General features: G+C 54.8%; 5 protein-coding genes across 12 annotated transcripts; 2 read left to right on the top strand and 3 right to left on the bottom strand.

The window, feature by feature from the left end:
• Positions 1-104: 104 nt before the first annotated feature.
• On the bottom strand, positions 105-8287 carry PROSER3 (proline and serine rich 3). 3 transcript variants are annotated; one of them, XM_059153304.1, is made up of 11 exons: positions 7807-8287; positions 7418-7514; positions 6892-7094; positions 5922-6049; positions 5708-5817; positions 4708-4790; positions 4475-4614; positions 1695-1882; positions 578-1523; positions 408-489; positions 105-298 (listed from the first exon to the last, which is right to left on the bottom strand). In XM_059153304.1, the coding sequence occupies exons 1-11, from the start codon at positions 7848-7850 to the stop codon at positions 172-174; spliced, it is 2148 nt and encodes a 715-aa protein (XP_059009287.1). In that variant the 5' UTR covers positions 7851-8287; the 3' UTR covers positions 105-171. The 3 variants fall into 3 exon arrangements, with proteins under 3 accessions (XP_059009287.1, XP_059009288.1, XP_059009289.1); XM_059153305.1 differs by lacking the exons at positions 105-298; positions 408-489 and having other exon boundaries at positions 990-1523; positions 1742-1882; XM_059153306.1 differs by lacking the exons at positions 105-298; positions 408-489; positions 578-1523; positions 1695-1882 and adding an exon at positions 4144-4280.
• Positions 8288-9455: 1168 nt separating this feature from the next.
• On the top strand, positions 9456-12050 carry HSPB6 (heat shock protein family B (small) member 6). The gene is made up of 3 exons (XM_059153308.1): positions 9456-9769; positions 10751-10873; positions 10986-12050. The coding sequence occupies exons 1-3, from the start codon at positions 9572-9574 to the stop codon at positions 11154-11156; spliced, it is 492 nt and encodes a 163-aa protein (XP_059009291.1). The 5' UTR covers positions 9456-9571; the 3' UTR covers positions 11157-12050.
• A 57-nt stretch (positions 12051-12107) lies between these two features.
• LIN37 (lin-37 DREAM MuvB core complex component) lies at positions 12108-17228 on the bottom strand. Its single transcript, XM_059153307.1, has 9 exons — positions 17003-17228; positions 14172-14247; positions 13935-13985; positions 13602-13631; positions 13431-13516; positions 13179-13345; positions 12491-12631; positions 12330-12403; positions 12108-12244 (listed from the first exon to the last, which is right to left on the bottom strand). The coding sequence occupies exons 1-9, from the start codon at positions 17034-17036 to the stop codon at positions 12163-12165; spliced, it is 741 nt and encodes a 246-aa protein (XP_059009290.1). The 5' UTR covers positions 17037-17228; the 3' UTR covers positions 12108-12162.
• Positions 17229-18302: 1074 nt separating this feature from the next.
• PSENEN (presenilin enhancer, gamma-secretase subunit) lies at positions 18303-19718 on the bottom strand. Its single transcript, XM_059153303.1, has 4 exons — positions 19579-19718; positions 19290-19446; positions 18754-18858; positions 18303-18585 (listed from the first exon to the last, which is right to left on the bottom strand). The coding sequence occupies exons 2-4, from the start codon at positions 19348-19350 to the stop codon at positions 18446-18448; spliced, it is 306 nt and encodes a 101-aa protein (XP_059009286.1). The 5' UTR covers positions 19351-19446; positions 19579-19718; the 3' UTR covers positions 18303-18445.
• U2AF1L4 (U2 small nuclear RNA auxiliary factor 1 like 4) lies at positions 19717-22222 on the top strand. Of its 6 annotated transcripts, none has more exons than XM_059153295.1 (8): positions 19717-19923; positions 20070-20157; positions 20541-20607; positions 20697-20746; positions 20822-20920; positions 21098-21231; positions 21342-21437; positions 21547-22222. In XM_059153295.1, the coding sequence occupies exons 1-8, from the start codon at positions 19880-19882 to the stop codon at positions 22217-22219; spliced, it is 1251 nt and encodes a 416-aa protein (XP_059009278.1). In that variant the 5' UTR covers positions 19717-19879; the 3' UTR covers positions 22220-22222. The 6 variants fall into 6 exon arrangements, with proteins under 6 accessions (XP_059009278.1, XP_059009282.1, XP_059009283.1 ...); XM_059153299.1 differs by having other exon boundaries at positions 21792-22080; XM_059153298.1 differs by having other exon boundaries at positions 19740-19873; positions 20296-20607.
• The last annotated feature ends 89 nt before the right edge of the window (positions 22223-22311 follow it).

Genomic DNA, 22311 nt, shown 5'->3' with positions numbered 1-22311 from the left:
ACAGTGGGGGTGGGGCAGAGGGTGGATTGGGGCGGGAGGGAGCTATTTCTCTAAATTAGCATAACCCTCAGCCTTTCCTGAACAACTTTCTCAGAGACAATCAGTAACGTGAAAAAAATAATATATTGTATTGGGAAAAACATAATTTGTACAATTCAATATTGTCTGGTCTCAAGAGAAACTCCTTCCCTCTGCAGACGCCTTCCTGGGGACCTGGGGGGGCGACCTGGTTGGAGGAGACCAAGTCCCTGGGTCTTCAGTGTGCTCCAGTAAGAGGCATAGTTGGGCGTCCACTTTCCTGCAAAAAAGGCCAGGATAGTAGAGGCTCAGGTTATGTGCTCAGGATTGGAGTCTGGGGTGGTGGATGGCTCTGGGAACGGGGTGTTGTATATCCCGGCGACGGTCACCTTTTCTGGCGTCTCAGCTCGGCCCTCTGAACTCTTAGCAACTGAAGTACCGGGTCGTCCTGGAACTCGCTGCCGTCAGAGTCTAGGGGAAAAAGGGCGAGCGCCAGGCTGTTGACTCGTAAGGTGCTGGACTGCCGTCCAGATCCGCGCAGCCACGCCCATCAGCTCACCTTCCGCCTCCTCTAGAAGTCTGGCAGCCTGGCAGAGCAGATCTTCTGAGGGGGCGTGGCCAGCAGCAGAGGAGGGAGCAGCCACCGCCTCGAGAGACCCTGCCTTGAAGGAAGGGGGCGGGGCCCTGGCGCCAGGGAATGCCTCCTTAGCTGGAGTGGGCCGGACCTTGGGCGCCTGATACCCAGCTTCAGCCAAGGGAGTGTCTTTGTCTTCCCTAGGCTCCCACACCGCTAGGGGGAGCGTGGCCTTGGCTTTCGGAGACTCGGCTTTAGACCGACTTGGTGGAGTCTGTGCCTTGGGAAATTCTGATCCAGATAGAGGGGGCGTGACCTCTGAGCGAGGTGGCGCAATCTTGGTTTGGGGCTGTGTGGCTTTGACTTTCAGAGATTCACCCTCGGGTAGAGGTGGGCTCTCAAGGTGAGGGGGCGTGTCCTCCAGGCCATCGGGGAAGAGTCGAGCTGATACTACTTGGCCCAGGGCGCCTCTGAGCTGGGGACCAGGCTCCTTGTCAGCTGCCACGACTGCCCCAGCCGACTCCTGGCGCGGGGCTCTGCTACTCCGAGGCTTGGGGCCCTGCCTCTCCGGCTGGGCCGGGCAGCTTGGAGCAGGAGTGGGCGGGTCCTGGGGGGCGGTTGGGGGCGGGAGGGTGGAGGCTGCGGGTGCCGAGGTGGAGGCGGGGGGCAGGGATGTGGCAGCCAGAGCCACAGGGGTTGACGGTGCGGGAGGAATGGCCCCGAGAGATACCCAGGGACCAGACTGCGGGGCCCAGAAGAACCCATGGGGGCTGGGACCCCAAAAGATGTGTGGAGAGAACCCTGGGGGAATAGGAGGTCTCTCCATATAGAAGGCCTCCAGGGGCCCAGGTCGGGCCACACTGGCCCAATGTGGGACGCAGGGAGGCTGGGTTCCCAGGGAGCCGAGAGTCTCTGCAGGGGCAGAATGGGCCTGTAGACAAATGCGGGCAGGGACGGGAGAGGGAGGAAAAGGGCAGAGGGTTCTTCAGTTCCCTTCTGGCTTCCCCTTCCTCCAACTTCCCTTAGCATCCCTCCCTCCAGCCCCCTCAAGCTCCCAACCTCATTCCCCAACCCTCACCCCTACCCCCACCCCCGCTCTCACTGGAGTGGTGAGGGCAGGAGTCTGGGGTAGTACCCAGGTTCCATCACCCTGTCCTCCTCGAGCCTGAGCCCGAGCCCGTTCAAGCTTCCGCCGCTGCCGCCACTGGTATAGAATGTCATCCTCTGGATGCAGGGGTGCCTGGGAGGAGACCTGGGCTGGCGCAGGGATGGAGGCAGGTACTGGTGTTGCTGTGGGGTAAGTAGAAGGAGGAAGGGTAAGGTCACAGGCTGGTGTGATGAGCAAACCAAGGACAGCGTGCATACCCCCTCTGACTGTACCAGAAAGGTATTCAGACAGGCTCTCCAGATAATGTCCCAGCTCCTCTCCCAAGCAGGAAGCGAGAAAAGGGGCAGAGTCAGAGGCAAGAGCACTCATGGGCTTCTTAACCTGTCGTCATTCAGTTCTTTATTCATCAGCAAATATTTATTGAGTTCTTCCTATATGCCAGGCACTGTTCTGGACATGGTGTTCACAGCAGTGAACAAGACAGATTCTCCAGAATCTACTCACTTCTCCCCCTCTTGACTGCCATTTCCTGGGGCCAGCCCCACAGCAGGATCTTCTCTGGTCTACTTCTGTCCTCTCAATCTGTCCTGTCTAACCCCCCACACCCCTCCACACCCACCGCAGCCAGAGGGAGCCTGGGAACATCTGAGTCAGGTCAGGGCCCTCCTGGAATGGAAACCTCCCCTGTCTTGGTAAAAAGCAAGCTTTTGCGTTTGTGCTTCCCACTGCTTGGAGTGCTGTTCCCTCCTGGATGCACACGGTTCCATCCCTCCCATGCTTCAGATCTTTACTCAGATCTTTATTCAGATCCCCTTCTTAGTGGGGCCTTCCCTGGCCAGTCTATTTAAAACTGCAACAACTGCCAGCCCATATCCTCTTTCCTGTTCCAGGTTCCTTCTTAGCTCTTTCTGCCTTCTAACATATTCAGTGTGGTACTTCTTTGCTTTCTTCTCTCTCCCTTTGCAATGCCAGCTACCCAAGGGCAGTGATTTTCGTCTATCTGACTATCACTACATCTGCAGTGTCAAGAACAAGGCTGGTGCCATCAGTATCTGGGCATAAATGCCAAAGGAACTATTTATTATATTGAACTGCAGGGTCCAGGGATACAGCAGTGACCAAGGGGAGGGCCATAGGCTGTCCTCAGTTCAGTGGGGCAAATGGACATCATTCTCAGCACCCAGAGCCCAACTTCATCCGTCAAGATCAGTAGGGCTCTTGTCTCTATGAAGCCCCACCATCTGATGCTGCATAGAGAAGAGGGTGTCATCCTGGATGTTTCTCTCTCCCACTCCCTTCTGTTTCCTGTGACTCTACTTCCAAAGCTGGCCCCTTCCCTCTACTCTGTTCCTTAGGCTCTGGCCCAAGAGAAACTACCAGCATCTCTCACGGTGGGGCAGTGGGGTGGGGGTGGGGTGACAGTAGCCAGAGGGAGTCTGTTAATAACCCAAGAAAGATTGAATCCCTCTCTGCTCAGAACCCTCCCATGGCTCCCCAGTACTCAGATAATGACCAAATGCCTCCCATGCTTCCATGGCCCAATGTAATCTGACCCCATACTACTCTCAAACACCACCCCCCCCTTTTCTAGTCCATTATCTGCACCGTGCTCCCTTCCACCTGAGGTCCTCTGTATATGCTGTAGGGGTGTTGTCCCCACCTTTGTTGTTCAGGTCTCCACTTAGCACCTCTTCCAAGAAGGCCTTCTCTGACTTCCCAGCATCACCATCCTCTCTTACAGGGCCCTCATTTCTGCTTACATTTCACATGTGTTTGTGGGGTTACGTGGTTACTTTCTGGCCCACATGTCCTATGAGGACCATGAAGGTGGGACCACACACAGCTGTTTCACTGTGGAATCCCCAAGTCCCCTGCCAGGGCCTCATCCACAATAGATATTCAATGCTTTTTAGACGAAAGGATGAGTAAATTTAAAGGACAACTCATGGAGTAGATACTAGCTTTATCCTCATTTTGCAGATGAGAACACTGAGGTTTAGGAAGGAGAGGAGAATGAAAGGTGAGGTAAAGCTGAAAAGAAGCAAAGAATCAGACAAGCGAGAGCTCTGCCAGGATCACATACCACGCAGGTGCACCTGTTTTCTGTGCCTGCCTGTCCCCATTCACTCGAACCCCATAAGACACGGACAGGATCTGTCCTGTGCACCACTGCGTCCCAGGACCTGGCCATGGAGTAACAGTAATCCAGGTCCATAATCCCATCTCTGAAATCTGAAGACTTCAGGTGGCTGGAATTAGGAGTTCAACAATTTGCCTGCTTCAGCGAAATCACATCATACGTCCAGCACCAGCAGAGGGCTGGCTCGGTACCCTAGACACATTAGTATTTGGTTGAACAATATGAAATTATCCATACTCAACCATCTTTTACTAACAAGGACAAGTTTCCTGTGGTTCAAGGTAACACAGTCATAGCAAAAAGTATGTCTATTCACCCTCAATGAGATACAGAGAGATGATAAACAGCCTTTATATTCTTTCGGTCAGATTTTGCTGTCCAAGCAGGTACGGGGCCAAATGAGGAAAAGGCCTTCAGATTTTGGAAATTTGTGTTCAGAACTGCAAACAGGAGGCAGAGAGAGAACCTGCCATGTTAACAACTGGTGCTGTGAGGACTGTGGCAAGAGCTCCCTGTACCCTCAACTCATTTATTGCTGATTTAAAACTTGGAGAAACAGAGAGGCCCAGAGTGGATAGATGTCAGAGCTGGGATTCACATCCAGTCTCTTCTCGATCCTTGCCTCAGAACTTACCATGTGCCTTGGGGTCAGAGCCCTTGCTGAAGTCAGGGGTGAAGGTCACGGAGAAGGGAGAGAGGCCATCAGAGCTGACTGGGAATGAGGAGCTGCTGGTATCGCTAGGGCTTAGTGAGGAGGCAGAGATGGATGCCTTGCTGTAGGGAGAAAGCACAAGCAAGGCAAAAGAGGTCTCAGAGGCGGTGCGAGGGCCCTGGAGCTGGCGGGGGGCGGGCAGGAAAGGCACCTACCTGCGTCTGAGCAGCCTGGCAGCTCTGCTCTGTAGGCTCAGTGTCTCCAGGTCCAGCAGGGACGAGTTCCATGTGTTGAGGCTCTGCGAGGAGGAGGGATTCGAGGCTAGCTCCATCTTATTTATTTATTTATTTGACAGAGAGATCACAAGTAGGCAGAGAGGCAGGCAGAGAGAGAGGAAGGGAAGCAGGCTCCCCGCCGAGCAGAGAGCCCGACGCGGGGCTCGATCCCAGGACCCCGAGACCACGACCCAAGCCGAAGGCAGTGGCCTAACCCACTGAGCCACCCAGGCGCCCAAGGCTAGCTCCATCTTAAAGGGTGCTGGGAAACAGACTTTGGACACAAGACCTGGAGTACAGGTCTGTGTTACAGCTGATAGGCTCACATGCTGGTAAGCCATCTAAGGAATCCACTCCTCCTCCCCAGGGAAGGGGGACCCAGTTTTCCTCTGGGGATTCACACCCCTCCTTCTAGTCATTATTGTGGGAGAAGGGCTGACCCCACCTTCCTGACCAGGCCTGGCTAATCACAATAGTCTGTCTTCTGGTTCCACAGCAACTGGCTCAAAGATAAATGAATAGCAAAAAAAAAAAAAAAAAAAAAAAAAAGAATGAATGAATGAACGAGAGTAAGCTCTGGGGCTCTGGATGGAACTACTGGAAAATGCTCCTCTTTCCACTAAAGTGATTATGTAAGCTAGAAGCCAAGAGTCACTGGGGCCATGTTCACTACTTCAAGGGGAAAGCCTGCCTGAGACTGAGCCCAAGAAAGAGGAACAGAGAGTCAAGAGAGTCAAGTTCCTCCTAAAACCATTCAAACACCTGGATCCAGCCATGCCTGAAAGCATATACATTTAGATTTCTTGATTGCATGAGCCAACAAATCCTCCTTTTTTCTTTAAGCTTCCTTGAATTGGGGATTGACTCTGTAATTCTATCCTAGGGCTGGTGGTATCAGTTCAGGTACACAGGGAAGAAGGTAGATGAGAATATATATCACCTGCTTCATTTCCTCAAGGGGGGGCACAGCCTTTGCCTGAGATGCACTGGCCAACTTGGCAAGAATTGGGACTGCTGTGCTGGGTCTTCCTTCTGGTTCATTGGCTCCTGCTGAGAAGCCCCAGTTGATTTTTAGGGAGGCATGGGAAATGTCTGCTGGGGGCATTGATCAGGAAAGGTTTTAGGCCGGCAGTGGACAGGACTGAAGCTGGTACCTGCAGCAAGTTGACTGCTGGTGTCTGGAGATTCAGGCCGGAGCCACCAAAAGTCAGCTGGGGTTGGGCCTGCAGGCTGGCGCTCCTCTCGGCTTGTGGGCTGAGCCTGACGGAACCGGTTTATGTACCTGTGAGCATCAGAGAATGGGAGGCGGGTGAAGGAGGAGAGCCAAATAATAATAATAACAATAGCGAAGTTTATCAGATACTTTGGCAGTACCTAGTGCTTGTCCCTCAACATCTGTTTTCTCTTACAGAGTAATGCAGTATTATATAAGCCTGTATAATACTAGGCCCATAGCCACTCTTCTGCAGATGCATTTCTCAGAGGCCCCTATAGTTTTATGGCCCCATAACTAAGTTCTTGACCAGCAGGGTTTTGAGATGAGGAGATGTGATTCTGGAGAGTGGATGTGGTTGGGAGCCATTCTGGTCCATAAAGGAAAGGGCAAAAGCTTAGTGATGGGAGGCAACAAGACAGGAAGCAAACCATGTCCCTGACACCTGAGCCAGGGGATGCCATGTTGGCCTTCGTTGCTTCTGCCTGGACTGTTGCGTGAGGGAGAAATAAATGCTCTCTTGATTAAGACACAAGTAATTTGGGGCTGTTTGGTAGAGCAGCTGAACTTAGATGCTACAAATCCAAGGGCTCACTATGTGATAGCATACTTTATAGATACTAGATACTTTATAGACAGTAACACATTGAAAGCTTAAAACAGCCCTAGGGGATATATGCTGTTAATACCCCCAATTTACAGATGAAGAAACTGAGGCCCAGATCATACAGAGGGTAAGTGGTAGAGCTGGGATTTGAACCCAGGCAACCTACCTCCAGAGCTCTTAACAGCACACATAAAGTGTGGTCCTAAAAGTGTTGCATAAACAACTCTTGCTATGGTGATTATTATGGGATGCCTACCCCCTCCTGATCCAAACCCTTCTCTCCCCCAGGGCTGCTGGGACTTACTTGGCCACCACGGACTCCCTGCTGTCGATCAGGGTGGGTGACGGAGAGGTTCCCATCTGTCCTTCAGTGGTGCTGGGCGGGGAAGGGCTTTCTGAGCTGGATGGCCAGGACTCTTCAAACAGTTCAGAGGAGCTGGGACCTGTGGCCAGAGCCTTCGGAGCTTCTGCGGGCCTGGACCTCTGGGACCTGGATAGGGTCAGGGTCTAAGATAGGGAGGTAAGGAGAGAAGAAAGTGAGGGTGGACGGGTCATCCCTGTAGGGGAATGAAGGCACACGTGAAGTTTGTCTTAGTCGAGTCGAGAGGGGAGGAAACATATCCCACAATGGTTACAACTTAGAGTGACTGGGGGCTACAACAAGGGATCCAGATGACAGAAGACTGGGTGAGGGCAGAGCCATGGGGAGGGGAGGAGGGACTGTCTCTTAATCTCTCACCCCTGTCTCTCATCACATGTCCTCCTTGCCTCTGGTTGTCACTCCCTCACCACTGGGCTCACACACAGCACTCTCTATGGAGTGTCCTCACCTTGGGGTGCCAAGTCTGGCTTTCGGATGGCCAATAGTGGCTTTGATCCAGGGCAGTATCCTCAAGGGGGTTGTCTTGGATGGAGAAAACTGGCAGACTGCAAGAGGAGAGTGAGTTTGGCAGGCAGAGCCTTCCTGTTGGGGGGTTGTGGGCTGGAGTCAGGTTTCAGGGTTGGGAAGAGGAGGGGAGAACCAGATTACCACTCCCATAGATTCCAGGAAGAGATGAACTATAATTCCCATGAAGCAGCGCTGCACATTCAAGATAATGATACTAGAGGCTCGATTACCCACCAGCCCTTGGGGGCAGTCTCAGAAAACCAAGAACTGCCAACTTAAGCCTGAATCCAATAAAGGAGCCTTTTAAAAATACAGATACATGGTCCTTACCCCAAGCCGAAAAGAATCATAATATCTGGAAGTGGGCTAGTCATCTGTATCTCTTTGGCACCGTCCCAGGTGATTTCGACGTGGAGCTCGGGTTGAGAACCACGGCTAACCCCTTACACTGTACATTTCCCATAAAGTCCTGGGTACACTAAGGTGTAAATGGTAAAAGGACTACAATCCCCAACAGCAACTGGGCTCCGTCTAAGCAATAAAGTTAAAAACCAACACCCACAGGAATCTGGGGCAGTTTTAAAATTCAGAAATTTAACTCCCAAGATGACACTGGACACCCGTGGAAGAAAACGAAAAGCCCTTGGAGCCACTTGGAAAGTGGAACGTAAGACGCAATGGGACCCCGAGATGGTGAAGTCCAAAGCTGGCGCTGCCGGCGGATGTGGAGCATCTTGGGAGTCGTAGTTCCAGTGCGGTTTTAAAAATAGAGACTCCGGACCTTAGCAAATCGGACCCGACGCTGTGTTCATCTCACCCTAGGTCCTCTCCAGGCCTCCTGGGGTCCCCGGGAGAAGGATCGGCCTCACCCGCGGTCCATCCAGCAGCTACCTGGGCGCTTCCGCCAGCTCCGTTCTCTCACTGGGCTGAGCCTGCGTGCATCTTTGTTGCTAAGCAATGCCTGGCCAGGCCCGTCCCTCTCCCGGAGTGCCCGTGCGGGAAGAGAGCGGCCTCCAGGGCGACCAATGATGGAGGAGAAAACAAAAGTAACTGGGAAGCGGCCAAAGGGAGATGTCGCACAACTGGCCGTACCTTCGAACTGACTGAGAGAGCGTGTTTGATTGGAGAACCGTAGCGCGTAGCAGTAATTGGCAAGCTTGTGAGCCAATGGGAAGGATCCGAGGGTGAGCTCGCGGTTAGGAGGGGTCATAAAGTACTCTCTCTTTCCAGCCCTGCCTTATAGCCACTCCTACTTTTGCTGCCGAAAGCTTGTCTGGACTCCAAAGTAACCACCGTTTCTTGGGTACAGGGCAATCGGGGAGTCTGTCGCCTAACTGCCGCCCCTCCATCAGTCGCGCCAGCCAACCGGTGCCGCGGAGTCATTAACCACTTCCCGTCTTGCTGTAGGAGCAGCTGGTTGCGCTAAGTGCCAGGCCTGGGCTCCTAGCCGAGGTGGTGGGATCAAAACGAGCTATTTCGGGCCCGGCGCGCGGCCCCTGGGGGGCCAGCCTGGACTGTTCGTGCCCGCGCCCTCTGGCCGCTGCTCACCTGGCAGACCCCGCTACTCTGCTCACCCGAGGCTGAGTCAGAGGCCCCGAATTAGGCCCGGCTTGCCGGGGGGCTGGGCCCAGCGTTCTGCTGAGATGGGAGTCGGGTCTGTTCTGTGTCCTCCTGACAGCCTGGCCGGCTACCACATTCCCTGTACCCAAGAATCTGCTCTTAAGACCGCCGTCTGCGTCATCCCCAGGGCTGCCTGCAGGGCGGGAGTGAATTAAAGGGACTGCGAACTCTGCGGTGGGGTTTTCGGGCCCTGGGTCCCAAATGCTGCGCCGTCAAGGCTACGCCTCCTCAGCCTTAGTTTCCCCTTTGGGAAAGCGGGGGATCACCTCTCTGGCATCCAGCAGGCGCTTAATAAATGGCCAAGTCATTGTTGGGCTTTCTAAATAAGGCTCTATTAATGGCCGGGGCTGGCAGCGGTCCCAATGTCCCCGGGCGGCCCGCCGAGGGGCGGACACAAGGCGTACTATAAGAGCTGCTGCGGCGCACGCAGGGGCACTGCGGAGCCTAGGGGCGGCGGCGGCGGCGGCGAAGCAGGATGGAGATCCCCGTGCCTGTGCAGCCGTCTTGGCTGCGCCGCGCTTCGGCCCCGTTGCCCGGGCTTTCGGCGCCTGGGCGCCTCTTCGACCAGCGCTTCGGCGAGGGGCTGCTGGAGGCCGAGCTGGCTGCGCTCTGCCCCGCCTCACTGGCCCCCTACTACCTGCGCGCACCCAGCGTGGCGCTGCCTACCGCCCAGGTGCCAGGCCTGGGGGAGGGCGGTAACTCGACCACTTGCAAGGCTTGGGGCCCCCGGTCATCCCGAAGGGGCGGTGAGGAATGTCCCCCGACTTTGAGCCGGGTGGAGAGTCCGGCCACTCGAGGGGCTTCCAGAATTCCTTAGTATGGAATCTCACAGGCCGGAATACTAAGGCGGGTGGGAGGCCCCTGGTCATCTGAGGAGGGTCTCAGCTGTGAGGGGCTGGAATGACTGAGTCACGGATAGGGTGGGGCCGTCACTCGGAGGCGATCTTTAGCGACTCTGAAGGGGGCTGATGACCCGGGAAATCTGGGGAAGAGGGGGCGCTCAGTTACTCTGAAGGGCATGGGGGTTCCCAGGGGCTCCTGAGGGGAGGGAATGTTTTGTCATTTCTCGGGGAAGAATTTGGAGACTGTACGTGGTGACCCTATGTCTCCTGGAGAGACAGAGGGGTAGGAAGGGTCCTGTGACTTGAGAAAGAGGGTGGCTGGCTACTCTGAGAAGTTGGGGGGAGAGTACTGTAACTGTGGAGGGCGTAAGTGGCCCCGTGACTCCAGTGGGAGGGTAAAAAGACGACACTGGAAGCTGGAGGAAGAGGCATCTTGGCAATTTCCGGTGGGGGGGTAATTGGTGTGCAGTAAGGGCATCAGAAGTTCTGAGGTATTAGGGGGCTGGGGATTCTGTGTCCAAAGGACACTCTGACACTGGGGGAGGGCGCAGGCCTCACCCTGTGAGAGTGGAGGTCCCTGACCTTGCAGGGGAAGAGGGCCTCATCTCTCTGGATGAGAGAATCTCAGTGATTACAGGGGGACGGATGATAGCAGTTATTCTGGGTGAAGAGATCCTCTGGGGCTACAAGTGGGAAAGGGGACTGCCCAGTTCCGGAGGCCTGCGACAGGGGCAGCCCCAGAACCAATGGGGGAAGGGCTCTGTTGGCTCCTGGGGGCCTCGCCCCAGTGATGACGATCGGGCTGTGCTTAGGTCCCGACGGAGCCTGGGCATTTCTCAGTGCTGCTGGATGTGAAGCACTTCTCCCCGGAGGAAATCGCCGTCAAGGTGGTTGGCGACCACGTGGAGGTGCATGCGCGCCACGAGGAGCGCCCGGTGAGCCCGCTGGCAGGGGTGGGGCCAGAATGCGTAGGCGGGACCCGCAGGCCGGAGGGGCGGGGCATCCATGGGGAAGGGGCGGGGCCACTCAAGTCCCCTCTCTCTCCAGGATGAGCATGGATACATCGCGCGTGAATTCCACCGCCGCTACAAATTGCCGGCTGGCGTTGACCCTGCCGCCGTGACGTCCGCGCTGTCCCCTGAGGGCGTCCTGTCCATCCAGGCCGCACCCACAACGCCCCAGGCCCCACTGCCGCAGCCGCAGGCTGCTGCCAAGTAGGCGTCATGCCTGGATCCCGGGAGCCGCCTCAGGCCCCCTCTTTTAAAGCCGACCTGACTCCGCCCAGCCAGATGTCCCAAGCGCGCCAAAACCACCCACCCAGTCTGGGATCCTACCCTGACCCTGACCCTTCCCCACATAGACCCTGCCCTGGTAACGTAGATCATTCCACCGACACTCCCATTCTCACACCCCCTCCAGTTTTCAAACTCCTGACATCTCCTAGATTCCCTGCCCTGGGGTACAACCTACAGCCTGTAGTCTCCTGGCCCCACTTTCTTGGCATGTAAACCCTCTCAGAACTCCCTCCTCTGCTTCCTTCTGACTCATCTATTAAAACATCTCCACATCACAGCATTTTAATCCTCTTCCCTCTCCAACACTGGATTATGGTGTGGCTAGCCCTGCCCCCACCCCAGGCCAGTCAAGCATAATCCCCCTCCACCCCTTGAATATCCAGACCATCCAAGGCCTGGGCCTTGAGATTCTGGATCCTTCCCCTCATTCCAACTGGACAATCTACTCTCCCCACCCATCTTGTGACTTAAACCCCCAGCCAGCGCCCCCTCCCAGACTCTTAAACCCCTTTTCTGACCCCCACCTCACCCTTGGACACCTATTTCAGGCCCAGTAGGACCCTCAACCTCAGACTGCACAGATACCCTAAGCCCCATTCCCAACTCTAACCAGAACCACCCCCTCCACCCAGTCATTCTGTCTTAATTCCCAAATCAGCCACACAGCACACGTAATCCACCTTTCACATGCCCCACCCCCCCATTTTCCAAGATCCAACCAGGCAGCCACTTTTGCTTTGGTATCCCACAATCCTTCTCCCTCCTTGAATTTCCTGTCACCCTTAACCATTCCCCTCAATAAACGTGCTACAGCTACGCCAACTGCTTTATGTCTGGGCCGGGAAATGCGGGCTGGAGAGAGCGGAGGTTGGTGTGAAGGTGTGGGGAGGGGATGTTTATTGGGGGGATGTGTGAAGAGCAGGGAAACATCACTGTCGCTCATACATCTCCCGGAGGATCTTCATGCTTTCTGAGTACCGAAGCTGGTTCCGATGAGATGCCTCCTTCCACCTGTGGTGGGGGTAGAGAGGCAGAGGGAGGACTTAGCAGCTGGGACAGAAGCCATGGGGGTGCAAGCAGGTTCAGGAACGCTCACCTCTGGCGGATGCGTTTCCAGCGCTGCATGTTGCGGTAGATGAGTGTGGATGGTGAGGGCTCAGGCTCGGAGGGCTGCATGGACAGGGAGGCCAGGCTGGGTTGGCCATGCCCAAGCCCTGTACCAGTGCCCCAGAGCCCTGGGCCAGCCTGCGTACCCACCTCATCATCAGGGGTGCCCTGGGTCTCAGGCTGCAGGGGGGATGGAATTCGGGACCTGCAGGCATCTCCAGGCGGCCCGGGGGCTGTGGGTGGGGGCAGCTTGTACACATCACGACTCTTGCTGTTGGTGACCTCCGAACTCTGGGGACACAAGGGAACCCACGCCAGGCCCAAGAGAGTTAGAGAAGAGGGCCAGCAGTACGCACTTCCCTCCTCCTGCCCTTCCCAGTGTCAGCAGACACAAAGGTCTCACTGGGGACCCGTCTTAGGAGCCATGCCAAAGAAATGTCGCTTCGGGGATCCCTGATTCTATTCTATCCAGCCCAGGGACCCCCAATCACTCCTACCCAGCCCAGTAACCCTCATCCGCCACCCTAGGCAGGTGGCTACACCTGGTTGCAGTAAGGACCCCTGTCAAGCCCTCCAGCTTTTGGGAACCTCTAATCTTGGAGGTCACATCTACCTGCCTCAGGAAGCCCTGTCCCCTCCCTCTGGCAGGCCAGGTGGTTGTATCTGTCTGCTTTAAGGAGTTCCATCCACACTCTCAGCCAAACGGTTCACATCTGTGTGCTGCATCGGATCCAGCAAACACAGAGACCTGTGCCTGCCTATCCCACTAGCTTTGGGAGAGGACATCCTTCACCATCTCCCCACTGGCTGCCCAGAGGGGGCCCGCCGCATGTCCAACCTCCTCGTCCTCAGGCAGCGGGCGAAGTGGGGAGCTGGGGGAGCGCTCGCGCTCGCGAACTGAGGGGCTGTTGCGCATCCAGGCTCGGCAGATGGGGTAGAGTGGGGTGTTCTCGCTGAACTGAGCCAAGTCCACACTCCGGTCAAACAGCTTGATCACATACGTGTCTAGGGTAGTGGGAGGGGAAGGCGTGTGACCATCCTCACACAGCTCCCCGACCCAGCCGGCCCTCTAGGGCCATAGCCTACTCACTGGATCGCTGTGGCCCTCCCTCAGCCAGCCCATCATCCATCTCCCTCCTCTTCTTCCTCCGCTGGTGGGGGAAGCGGGCTGATGGCCTGTGCGGGGCAGGAGAACATCAGGACCAGGGCAGGGGCTGGCGACCTCCTGCCAGTGAGTGGGCTGGGGCCCCTGCCACCTTACCGTTTGCCAGAGGCTGCAATGGAACAATCCCTGTGTGGAGAGACAAGGTGTCAGCAAGCTGACCCTCAAACAAACCCCTGCTCAAAACCACCCAAAGGGTGCCCTGGGGAGACTGAGATGCTCACGTGGACACCCCACCCCCGACCCCTTAGAGCCTGCATCCCGCTTGAGCCTCCAGGGCTGTAGATGGCAACCAGGAGGGGACTTAAGCTTCTGCTGCCACAGGGTCTCTGTACACATGGGCTGGTTACAAGTATGGTAGAGGAAGCTTGGATAAAGGAGGAAGCTGTCTCACACAAATTCTCAGATTCAGATCCCATCCACAAAACTTACTTGTTGTGGGTGTCCGAGGGGGTTTTCCCAGCTTCTTCCTCCAAACGCTCCCTGGTAGCAGGAGAGAACTGTGGGCTCGCGGTTCCCAGGGCCGAGTGGGAAGACAGAGTGGCTTTTCCATTGGGCTCCCTGCTCCCTAAGTCAGCCTATGGGGCCCTACCCAGATCCACCCAGGACCAGAGAGAGGGTCCAATGTGCCAGGACCCCGAGCCCCCAATGACCTGGCCAGATCCCAACCTGTCCATGTGGCTCTTCTCCAGCAGACACTGCAAAACAGCATCAAGTTGGTTCCGGGCCTTGGCCATCTCCAACTCTGGGGAAGAGGACAGCGAGCAGGAGTCAGTGCCCAGGTCCACGGCAGGTGGGTAGCCAACTGGGCTGGGGAAGGGCATGTATATCCAAGCCTCGAGCCAGGCCCAGGCATGCTGAGAGGGGGCAGTGGGCAAAGACAACTGATGTGAAGAGCAAAAGCCCTGGGTCCCTGGGCTGTCCCACATGCTCACATGTGACCAAAGCCAAGTCATCTTACCTCACTGAGCCTGTTTCTTTATCTTGAAAATAGGCCTCCCAATGCTACCTAACTGCAAAGACTATTCTGAGATTTAAATAAACCTATGGTGTATATAAATCTCTGAGCAACATGTAATAATAATAATAAAGTTGTACGTATGTGCCAAGAATGGTTCTAAGCACGTCTCATCTGTTAACCCCGTTATATTTTCAAAATGACGCTGGCAGGTAGATAGGTCTTTTGTACAATGAAACTGAGGCACAGAGAAGTTAGGCTACTTGCTCAAAGTCACACAGCGAGGCAATTTTAGGGCTGAGGATTTGCACACAGGCCATCTGGCTCTACAGCTGAAGTTATAAGGCAGAGACTCAAAGTGGGTGCAGAATCTAGCCCCCAGATGTATTTTGTTTGGCTGACTTTTTGTTTTATTTGATGTTATTTTAAATCTGAACTAAATCTGAATGGACAACACTTAATAATTTGGAGACTAGGGGCACCTGGGTGGCTCAGTGGGTTAAAGCCTCTGTCTTCCGCTCAGGTCATGATCCCAGGGTTCTGGGATCGAGCCCCTTTTGGGGGGGGGGGGTCTCTACTCAGCAGGGAGCCTGCTTCCCTCCACCCCGCAGCTGCCTCTCTGCCTACCTGTGATCTCTGTCAAATAAATAAATAAAATCTTTAAAAAAGATTTGGAGACTGCACCTAAAATATCCATTTTTGGCAGGAAATGACATCTGGGCCCACCTTCCTGCATTCCTGGCTCTGTCCACCTGTGTGTTTGCCTGCCCTCATCAGAGAATTTAAGGAGGTGATAATGTTATAAATATTCTCCTCTCACCCTTGTGGGGTGTTTATTCTCTTCTTCCAGCCAGTACCTAGCATCACTCTGTCCCAGTGCTCAAAGCCTGGAAGGACACTTGGGGACATGCTTTGCCAGCCCTGGGACAGGGAGACACAGGGATTCCCAACATCACTGAGGAGAGACATGGTGGGGGTGAAGGGCTAGAGGCAGTTCAGAGTCTAGCAAAGAGCCCTGGGCAGGAGCCAAGGCATTGATCATACCCACATCTCTTTCCCTAGCCCCTGCTTCTCTCCTGAACCTTAGACCTTGGGATCCCATGGTCTCCTAGATATCTTTCCCTGAACATCCCCTTGGCCCTTACCATCTACTGGGTCCCACACTAGCTTTGGGGCCTCTCTAAACTTTACCCCTTTCCCTGGGCCATTTCGGGGTAGTCCCACGGCCCCCCAATCCCTCCCTGGGCCTCATAACAGACACCTCTTACCCTCCCCTACCCCAGCCCACCAACCCCAGGGCCTGTCCACTTGGCCTCCTGAGTGTCTCTCCACATACCCCCTCCGTACCCGGGTCTTCTCCCTTACTTCTCCTGGGCTCCCAGCCTCAATCTCGTCCTCTGATCTATCCTCCACAACATAGCTAGAGGACTCTTTGGAAAACCAAACCAAACCTGATCCTCTCCTGCTTAGAACACTCTACAGCTCTCCAGAGCCCCGGGACTGAGCTCTTCCACCCAGTGTTCACAGGCCTCCGTGCCTACGCCTGCCCCAACCATTATTTGTGGCCAGGCCTTTACTCTTCCACCCACAGTTTTTTTTTTTTTTTTTTTTCATTTGGGGGGCATTTTTATTAACTTGCTCCTCAGTTCTGAACCCTCCCTTGGCTCCCCAATTCCCCTCTAAGCAAAAGCCAAAGTCCTAACTTGGGGCCACAAGATCTGTTCCCTTCCCTCTCGCTCTCTGCTGTCATCCCCTCATGCTCCCTACCTCACTCCCTCTGCTCCAGCCACACTGGCCTCCATACTTGTCCTCGCACGGGCCAAATCCGTTTTCCACTTCAGGGCCTCTTCAGAGCTGTATCCTGATCTGATTTGCTGGTCCCTCACCTACCCTCATGGCTCTCTTCCTCATCTTGTCAGATCTTACCTTCTCCTGTTTCGTTTTTATTACCAATTATACCATTTAACACCCTACACATCATTTTACTCTTTTTGGGGGGTGGGTGGGTGGAGGAGGGGTCTGGATTCTGTGCCACTAGCCCTCAACATGCCAGTCCTGGTTTCCCATCAACTCGGACCCAACTCAAAATGACTTCCTCTCTCTCAGCTTCGGTTTCCCCATCCACCACATTTCCTACTTCCTAGGATTATTGGGATACAGTAACAGCCAAGATTAAAAGCTTCCCTGTACTTCAGGCTCTGAGCACAATGCTTAACCTTTGCTGTTAATGACCACTGCTGGATATAGGGAAATTGAGGCAGAGCCAAGACGAGTCCTTTTCAGAGTTACACGGCTCGGGGTCCCCATGTCTCACCGCACCGAAGAGTCTGAGCCACCACCATTCAACCTCAAATGCTACCTTGACTACAAACCGGAAGGGCATGAAGATGGCAAGAATCGTCCCATGCCTGACAGCGATAGTCAGATGGGTGGCAGGAAAAAGTTGAGTGGTCCGTCTTATGGCGATAATCCTGTCTTTCGGAGCTCTCATACCCCGATCGGTCGTTGCTCCCCTAAAAGCCCCCTACCTCGGAGTCCTCACCTGATTTCTCCACTTTCACCTTCACCGGGAACATGGTTTGGGTTTGAGGTGTGGCTAACTGGGTCAGAGGAGCCCAGAAGAGCCCAGGTTCACAAATCAAGGCTGAAGGCAGACGGGAAGAAGTCAGATAAGCTTTGTGTGCGGCCAATCCTCGGCGCTGAGCAGTGTCCGGCGGCGACCGCCACTGCAGCCGCCACCTCCTCTAGTTTCCCTTCTGTGGGCGGGCCCCTTCGGCAACTGCTTATTTCCATTTGTCAGTGCAACCGTCGATCTCATCCCTGACCAATTGACAGCTGCAGCCATCGGCTCCCAGGTCTAAGTCCCACCTTTCTGAGGCCCCGTTTCCGGAAACAAACCAACGGCATCCCGGAGCGCTTCTTGGGAGGTGTAGTTCCAGCTCCCAAACACGCAGCCAGAGTAACGGCGCCTGCGCCGCGCGAGGCACTGTGGGTGATGTAGGACCAGGGCTTCGCGAGGCCTCTCGGAACTTGTAGTGTTAGAAGCTTTGAAGAGCACGAATTCAGCTATTGACTGGGTTTATTTAACCGTGGGAGTCCTTTTTGTCCCTGAGGAAGAGAATTCTGGAGTTAGGCCGCTTTCAGTCTTACTGAGAACTCGCTAGGTGCCATCTATCTGTTAATCTCTCTTCAGGCACCTCATTTATTTAGCAAGTATTTGTTAGAGTGCCAGGCACTCTTCTAGGTACTGGGAACACAGCACTGAACAAAACAGACAAAAACTTTTCCCGTAATTGAGCTTATATTTTAGAGGATGTGAGATTACAAGAAACAAGTAAAACATATTAAATGAAATGTAATGAGAAAGGATAAACACTGAAGGCACATTGGGAGTACCAAAGTAGGGGCTGAATTTCAAAGATGGTCAAGGAAGCCCTCTCTGATAAAACTCTTGGCTATATCTAATGCTGCAGGCAACATCCTCAGAAAACGGGAAACTTCCATTTACCACATACGCTTTGGCTCAGGTAACTTCTAGGAGATAGCACTGATATCCAAATTTCTGATGAGAATACTGAGACCAAGTGAGAAAGTAGTTTTCAAATTCACACACCACCAGCACAGGATAAAGGCCCCTAGCAATGCCAGCAATAATCCTTAGTTCTGCATTGTAAAATAGGGTTCCAGAGCAGGAAAGTTCCTATTTCAGAGGGTGCAGAGAATGAAGGACTGCACATATGTGTGAAGCACTAAACCTGGCACAAGGTAGGCATTAAATACGTATTTCTGAGTATTAATAACCATTTTATGTTTCAAAATCCAAAAGATCCAGGAAGTCAATATAGAGAATTAGAGTCCTTTATTGGGGGATGTCAGCAAAGAACACAGGAAATGGGAACAAGTCTTGGGGTTTGAGAGTGAGCTTAGAGTAGAGGAGCCCATCCTGGGCGAATGAGCAGGTCCCAGGCCTGTGCAGAGGAAGCTATCAGGGGGTTCCCAGGGGTATGGTGAAGGAGAGGTAGTCACCAAGGGCGCCCCAACGGGGCCGGTAGATCTGGAAGATGGTGATCCAGGTGGTGAGCACAATCACCCAGAAGAGGAAGCCCACAGCTGAGCGCCAGACATCTGCAAAAGAACAAGAATGGATAAAGTTGGCCTCCATCTGACCTCTAGTCTCCAGCCCTGCCCCCGCCGCGCTGGCCCTCTCTTCTCTTCTGGAGCCCCAAATCCTGAAACCTCCATCATTCCCTCCCAACATCTAATGGCCTCCCTTCATCTGTACCCTGGACTCACAGCCTTTGATTTGGCTCTGCTCCGTGTATGCTGGGACAAGGAAGGCCTCTCGGAAGAACCAGAAGATGTTGACCAACCAGAGAAAAGGCAGGAAAGCAAACCCACCTAAGAGAAAAAAAACAAAACAAAACAATCTGAAACGTTAGGCAGTGAGGATCCTCCTCCTCCTAACCTCTCCCCGCCCCAACTCCCACCTAGAGGACGGAAGGCCGTCTCTCATACCCAAGTTCAAGTGGCAATCTCTGCTATCAGAGACAGAAATCCTGGCTCCCTCCCTATGGCCCCCAAATCCGACTCCTCATTCATCTCTTTCTCATGACCCAGAGTCTGGCCCAACGTCCCCCGTCTCTTGGGACCCAGAAGCTGAGGCCCCAGCTTCCTCTTTCCTTAGGTCCCAGGCCCTTCCTTTCCCAGGAGCTCACAACCTCAGTCGCTTTATCCCTTAGACTCAAGAATCCAGGCCCCAGGCTCTCTTCCCTCTGGTGCTCTAGTCTGGTCCCCTCTTTTCTCCTGGGATCCTAGGAACCGGCTCTTACCCAGGTAGTACTTCCGGCACAGGTTCAATTTTTCCTCGTTAGACACCCGCTCCAAGTTCATAGTGGCGCTGAGGCCGAGTCTTTCCGCCGGTCTGTAGAGCAGGAGCCAAGCCTTGACCCCAAGTGACAGATGCAGGGATCGCGAACAACCACGCCCCTATTACGACAAAACGGAGAAAAACTGAAGGGTGCGTTTGCTGAAAGAAGGGTACCCCGGCCCCCACCAGCAAGCTGGCTGGGTTGAACGTTCTTCGCGTTTATTCGGGTGCGCGAACGGCCCCCAACTCACCAGTGCAGTCTATTTCCTCGCTTGGAAGCCTTTGCCACTTTCAACTCCGGAAGTTTGCGCGAGATACCGCAAGTGTCTCTGGAGTTTGTAGTCTTTTTAGATGCCGCAACGCTGTACGCATGCGCCTTCGGAACTCCAGTGGTGATTTTGCTGGGAGGGCGCAGGCCTCGAACCCACAGGCGCAGTAGGCAGTTACTGAGCGCGTGCTGTGTCGGGAGGCAGCGACGAACTACACTTCCCAAAGCGCTTAAGCAACAGAAATGACGTAAAGAGCAGACGGAGTTGGAGGGTTCGGGTAAAAATGGCTGAATATTTAGCTTCGATATTCGGGACTGAGAAGGACAAGTGAGAACGGGCGCAGGGAGTGGCTCCTTGCAGGGGACAGGACCGGGACATTTGGTTCCCTGGTGGCTGGGGGGCGTTGGGCGGTGTTTCTGGGGTGTCCAGCCTCCCCGGCCCTCGGTTCACCTCTGTCTTTGCACCTCTTCCAGGGTTAACTGCTCTTTTTACTTTAAGATCGGGGCCTGCCGGCACGGGGACCGGTGCTCCCGGCTTCACAACAAACCGACTTTCAGCCAGGTGAGACCCGGCACGGAGCTTTGAGGGTTAACGCCTCCCGGCCAGTCCCCTTCTGTTGTCCGTCACCACGAGGTCCCGCCTTTTCCGGCTTCCTAAGCCCCACCCACTATCGGCTTTTTTCCTGTCGGGCCTCTGCAGGTTCCTCCCCCTCCTTCAGTCCCTTCTCCCAGGATCTTGGCCACGCCCCCGTACGTACAAATTAACACCGCTGGGCTGTCCCTGACTGCTAGGTGTCTCTTCTGGTTTCCTTAGGGGCAAGCATCGCTGATGCACTCAAGATGCTTAGGCTTCTTCTCTGTTGCCAAGTGTCACCCCTCAACCGTCATACCTCACCTCACCCCTTTGCATGAGTTCAGGCCCCGCCCCCTTTAAATTCTGTTCAGACCATAGTGCTGCTCAACCTGTACCAGAATCCTCAGAACACCGCCCAAACCGCAGACGGATCGCACTGTGAGTGAGGGACTGGTCCTGGGGGCAGGGCGGACAGGCTTCAGCAGGCCAGCCCCTGATTTCACCCTGCTCCCCCCGCCCCCACCCAGGTCACGTGAGCGACGTGGAGGTGCAAGAACACTATGATAACTTCTTCGAGGTGAGGGTTGGCAAGGGATGGGTAGAGTTTCCTGTAGAACAGCAGCTCAGCTGAGTTTCTCCTGGTCTTCCGCAGGAGGTGTTCACGGAGCTGCAGGAGAAGTACGGGGAGATTGAAGAGATGAATGTGTGCGACAACCTGGGGGACCACCTCGTGGGCAATGTCTATGTCAAGGTGCTTGCTGTCCCCACATGAGAGCCTAGAGGTGGAGGCATTTCAGTGCCTGATGGCCACCTTTGAAGCCTCATAGCTTGAGGTCCATCACTAAATCCAGCCCGGCCCCAGAGCTGCTGACAAATCCTCTAAAGTCTTTTGAGTTTGATTGCTGACCCTGATCGACTTTCCCCTCAGTTTCGGCGTGAGGAGGATGCAGAGCGTGCAGTGGCTGAGCTCAATAACCGCTGGTTCAACGGGCAGGCTGTGCATGCCGAGCTGTCTCCTGTCACCGACTTTCGGGAGTCATGCTGCCGGCAGTATGAAATGGGGTATGGTAGCAGGGGGCTGGGATGGGCACCTGGAGTTCCCACACTCCTGTGTGTTGGGATGCTGTCATTGACAACGGCTTCGTCCATCCATCCGTCCATCCTCTACCCAGGGAATGTACCCGCGGTGGCTTCTGCAACTTCATGCACCTGCGGCCCATCTCCCGTAACCTCCGACGTCAGCTGTATGGGCGGGGACCCAGGCACAGGTACCTCAGGACCAGCCTGTCCAGACAACTCCTACCCTAAGGCCCTTAGACCCTGACATGGACCTCATCCTGTGCCCCCAATAACAGCGTCTCTTTTTTATATCCTAAGACTTGCTCTGAGCACCATCCAAAGACCAGCGCCTGAGTCTCAACCCCCAAACCAGCTGGAACCCCAAAGCCCCAAACCCAAGACCAGTCTGGATCTCCAGTCCCGAGATTGGTCCCTGAGAACCCCTCCTGATACCACTCAGCAACTCTGGTTACCTGCCCCATCCCAGAGCAGAGAGGCAGAGCCGGGGAACAGTGCCTCACTCCTTCCAGCTCTAACCCTCATCTCTCCACTCCTGTCCCCAGGTCACCCCCGAGGTCCCACACCGGCCACCGTCCCCGAGAAAGAAACCGACGACATTCCCCAGACCACCGGCATGGCCGCTTCTGAGACCCTGGCTCCCTTGACCTCCACCCCTGACAGGCTTAAATGTTCCCAGCCAGAACCTCTCCTTAAAGCTCCCTTAACTCCCCAGCTCCATCTTCCCCAGGCTCCTGGGCTCCATGATGTATCTGTTCAATACAGGGATCTTCTCTTAACCACCCCTCCCCTAATAAAGCTCTGTATTGAGGGTTTAGAACCTATTAGCTTGAGCCTAGCTGTGGGCTGGAGTTTCCTTCCACCCCCGCATCTCCTCACGAAAGGGGAAGCGGGCTGGTCTCCGGCCACAACTTCTGCTGAAGAACTTCCAACAACAGGTGGGAGAGCAGTAGGCTCAGGCCCAGGGCTCTAGAAACCCCTCAGTGGGACGGGTTGCAGTGGGCACGCCTCTGAGCTGGGAGTCTCAGCACGGCTCTCAGGCTTCTCTAGAGGGAGGTGCCTGGT

The sequence above is a fragment of the Mustela lutreola genome, chromosome 16 (assembly GCF_030435805.1).
Source record: "Mustela lutreola isolate mMusLut2 chromosome 16, mMusLut2.pri, whole genome shotgun sequence".
Classification (NCBI taxonomy): Eukaryota; Metazoa; Chordata; class Mammalia; order Carnivora; family Mustelidae; genus Mustela; species Mustela lutreola.
This window is presented reverse-complemented; position numbering and strand designations above follow the sequence as displayed.

Bases quoted from the DNA above. Each gene is read 5' to 3' on its own strand.
- PROSER3 (XM_059153304.1), bottom strand. From the start codon at position 7,850: ATGACTAGCCCACTTCCAGATATTATGATTCTTTTCGGCTTGGG. The intron at 7,515-7,806 runs GTAAGGACCATG...CTCCTCTTGCAG, and splicing joins ATGATTCTTTTCGGCTTGGG to TCTGCCAGTTTTCTCCATCC. The intron at 6,050-6,891 runs GTAAGTCCCAGC...TGATGCTCACAG, and splicing joins AGGGAGTCCGTGGTGGCCAA to GTACATAAACCGGTTCCGTC.
- HSPB6 (XM_059153308.1), top strand. From the start codon at position 9,572: ATGGAGATCCCCGTGCCTGTGCAGCCGTCTTGGCTGCGCCGCGCTTCG. The intron at 9,770-10,750 runs GTGCCAGGCCTG...GGCTGTGCTTAG, and splicing joins TGGCGCTGCCTACCGCCCAG to GTCCCGACGGAGCCTGGGCA. The intron at 10,874-10,985 runs GTGAGCCCGCTG...CTCTCTCTCCAG, and splicing joins CGCGCCACGAGGAGCGCCCG to GATGAGCATGGATACATCGC.
- LIN37 (XM_059153307.1), bottom strand. From the start codon at position 17,036: ATGTTCCCGGTGAAGGTGAAAGTGGAGAAATCAG. The intron at 13,517-13,601 runs GTAAGGTGGCAG...TGCCCCGCACAG, and splicing joins ATTGCAGCCTCTGGCAAACG to GCCATCAGCCCGCTTCCCCC. The intron at 13,346-13,430 runs GTGAGTAGGCTA...CCACTACCCTAG, and splicing joins GGGAGGGCCACAGCGATCCA to ACACGTATGTGATCAAGCTG.
- PSENEN (XM_059153303.1), bottom strand. From the start codon at position 19,350: ATGAACTTGGAGCGGGTGTCTAACGAGGAAAAATTGAACCTGTGCCGG. The intron at 18,859-19,289 runs GTAAGAGCCGGT...TTTTTCTCTTAG, and splicing joins GTGCCGGAAGTACTACCTGG to GTGGGTTTGCTTTCCTGCCT. The intron at 18,586-18,753 runs GTGAGTCCAGGG...GTTCTTTTGCAG, and splicing joins GCAGAGCCAAATCAAAGGCT to ATGTCTGGCGCTCAGCTGTG.
- U2AF1L4 (XM_059153295.1), top strand. From the start codon at position 19,880: ATGGCTGAATATTTAGCTTCGATATTCGGGACTGAGAAGGACAA. The intron at 19,924-20,069 runs GTGAGAACGGGC...CACCTCTTCCAG, and splicing joins TTCGGGACTGAGAAGGACAA to GGTTAACTGCTCTTTTTACT. The intron at 20,608-20,696 runs GTGAGTGAGGGA...GCCCCCACCCAG, and splicing joins AACCGCAGACGGATCGCACT to GTCACGTGAGCGACGTGGAG.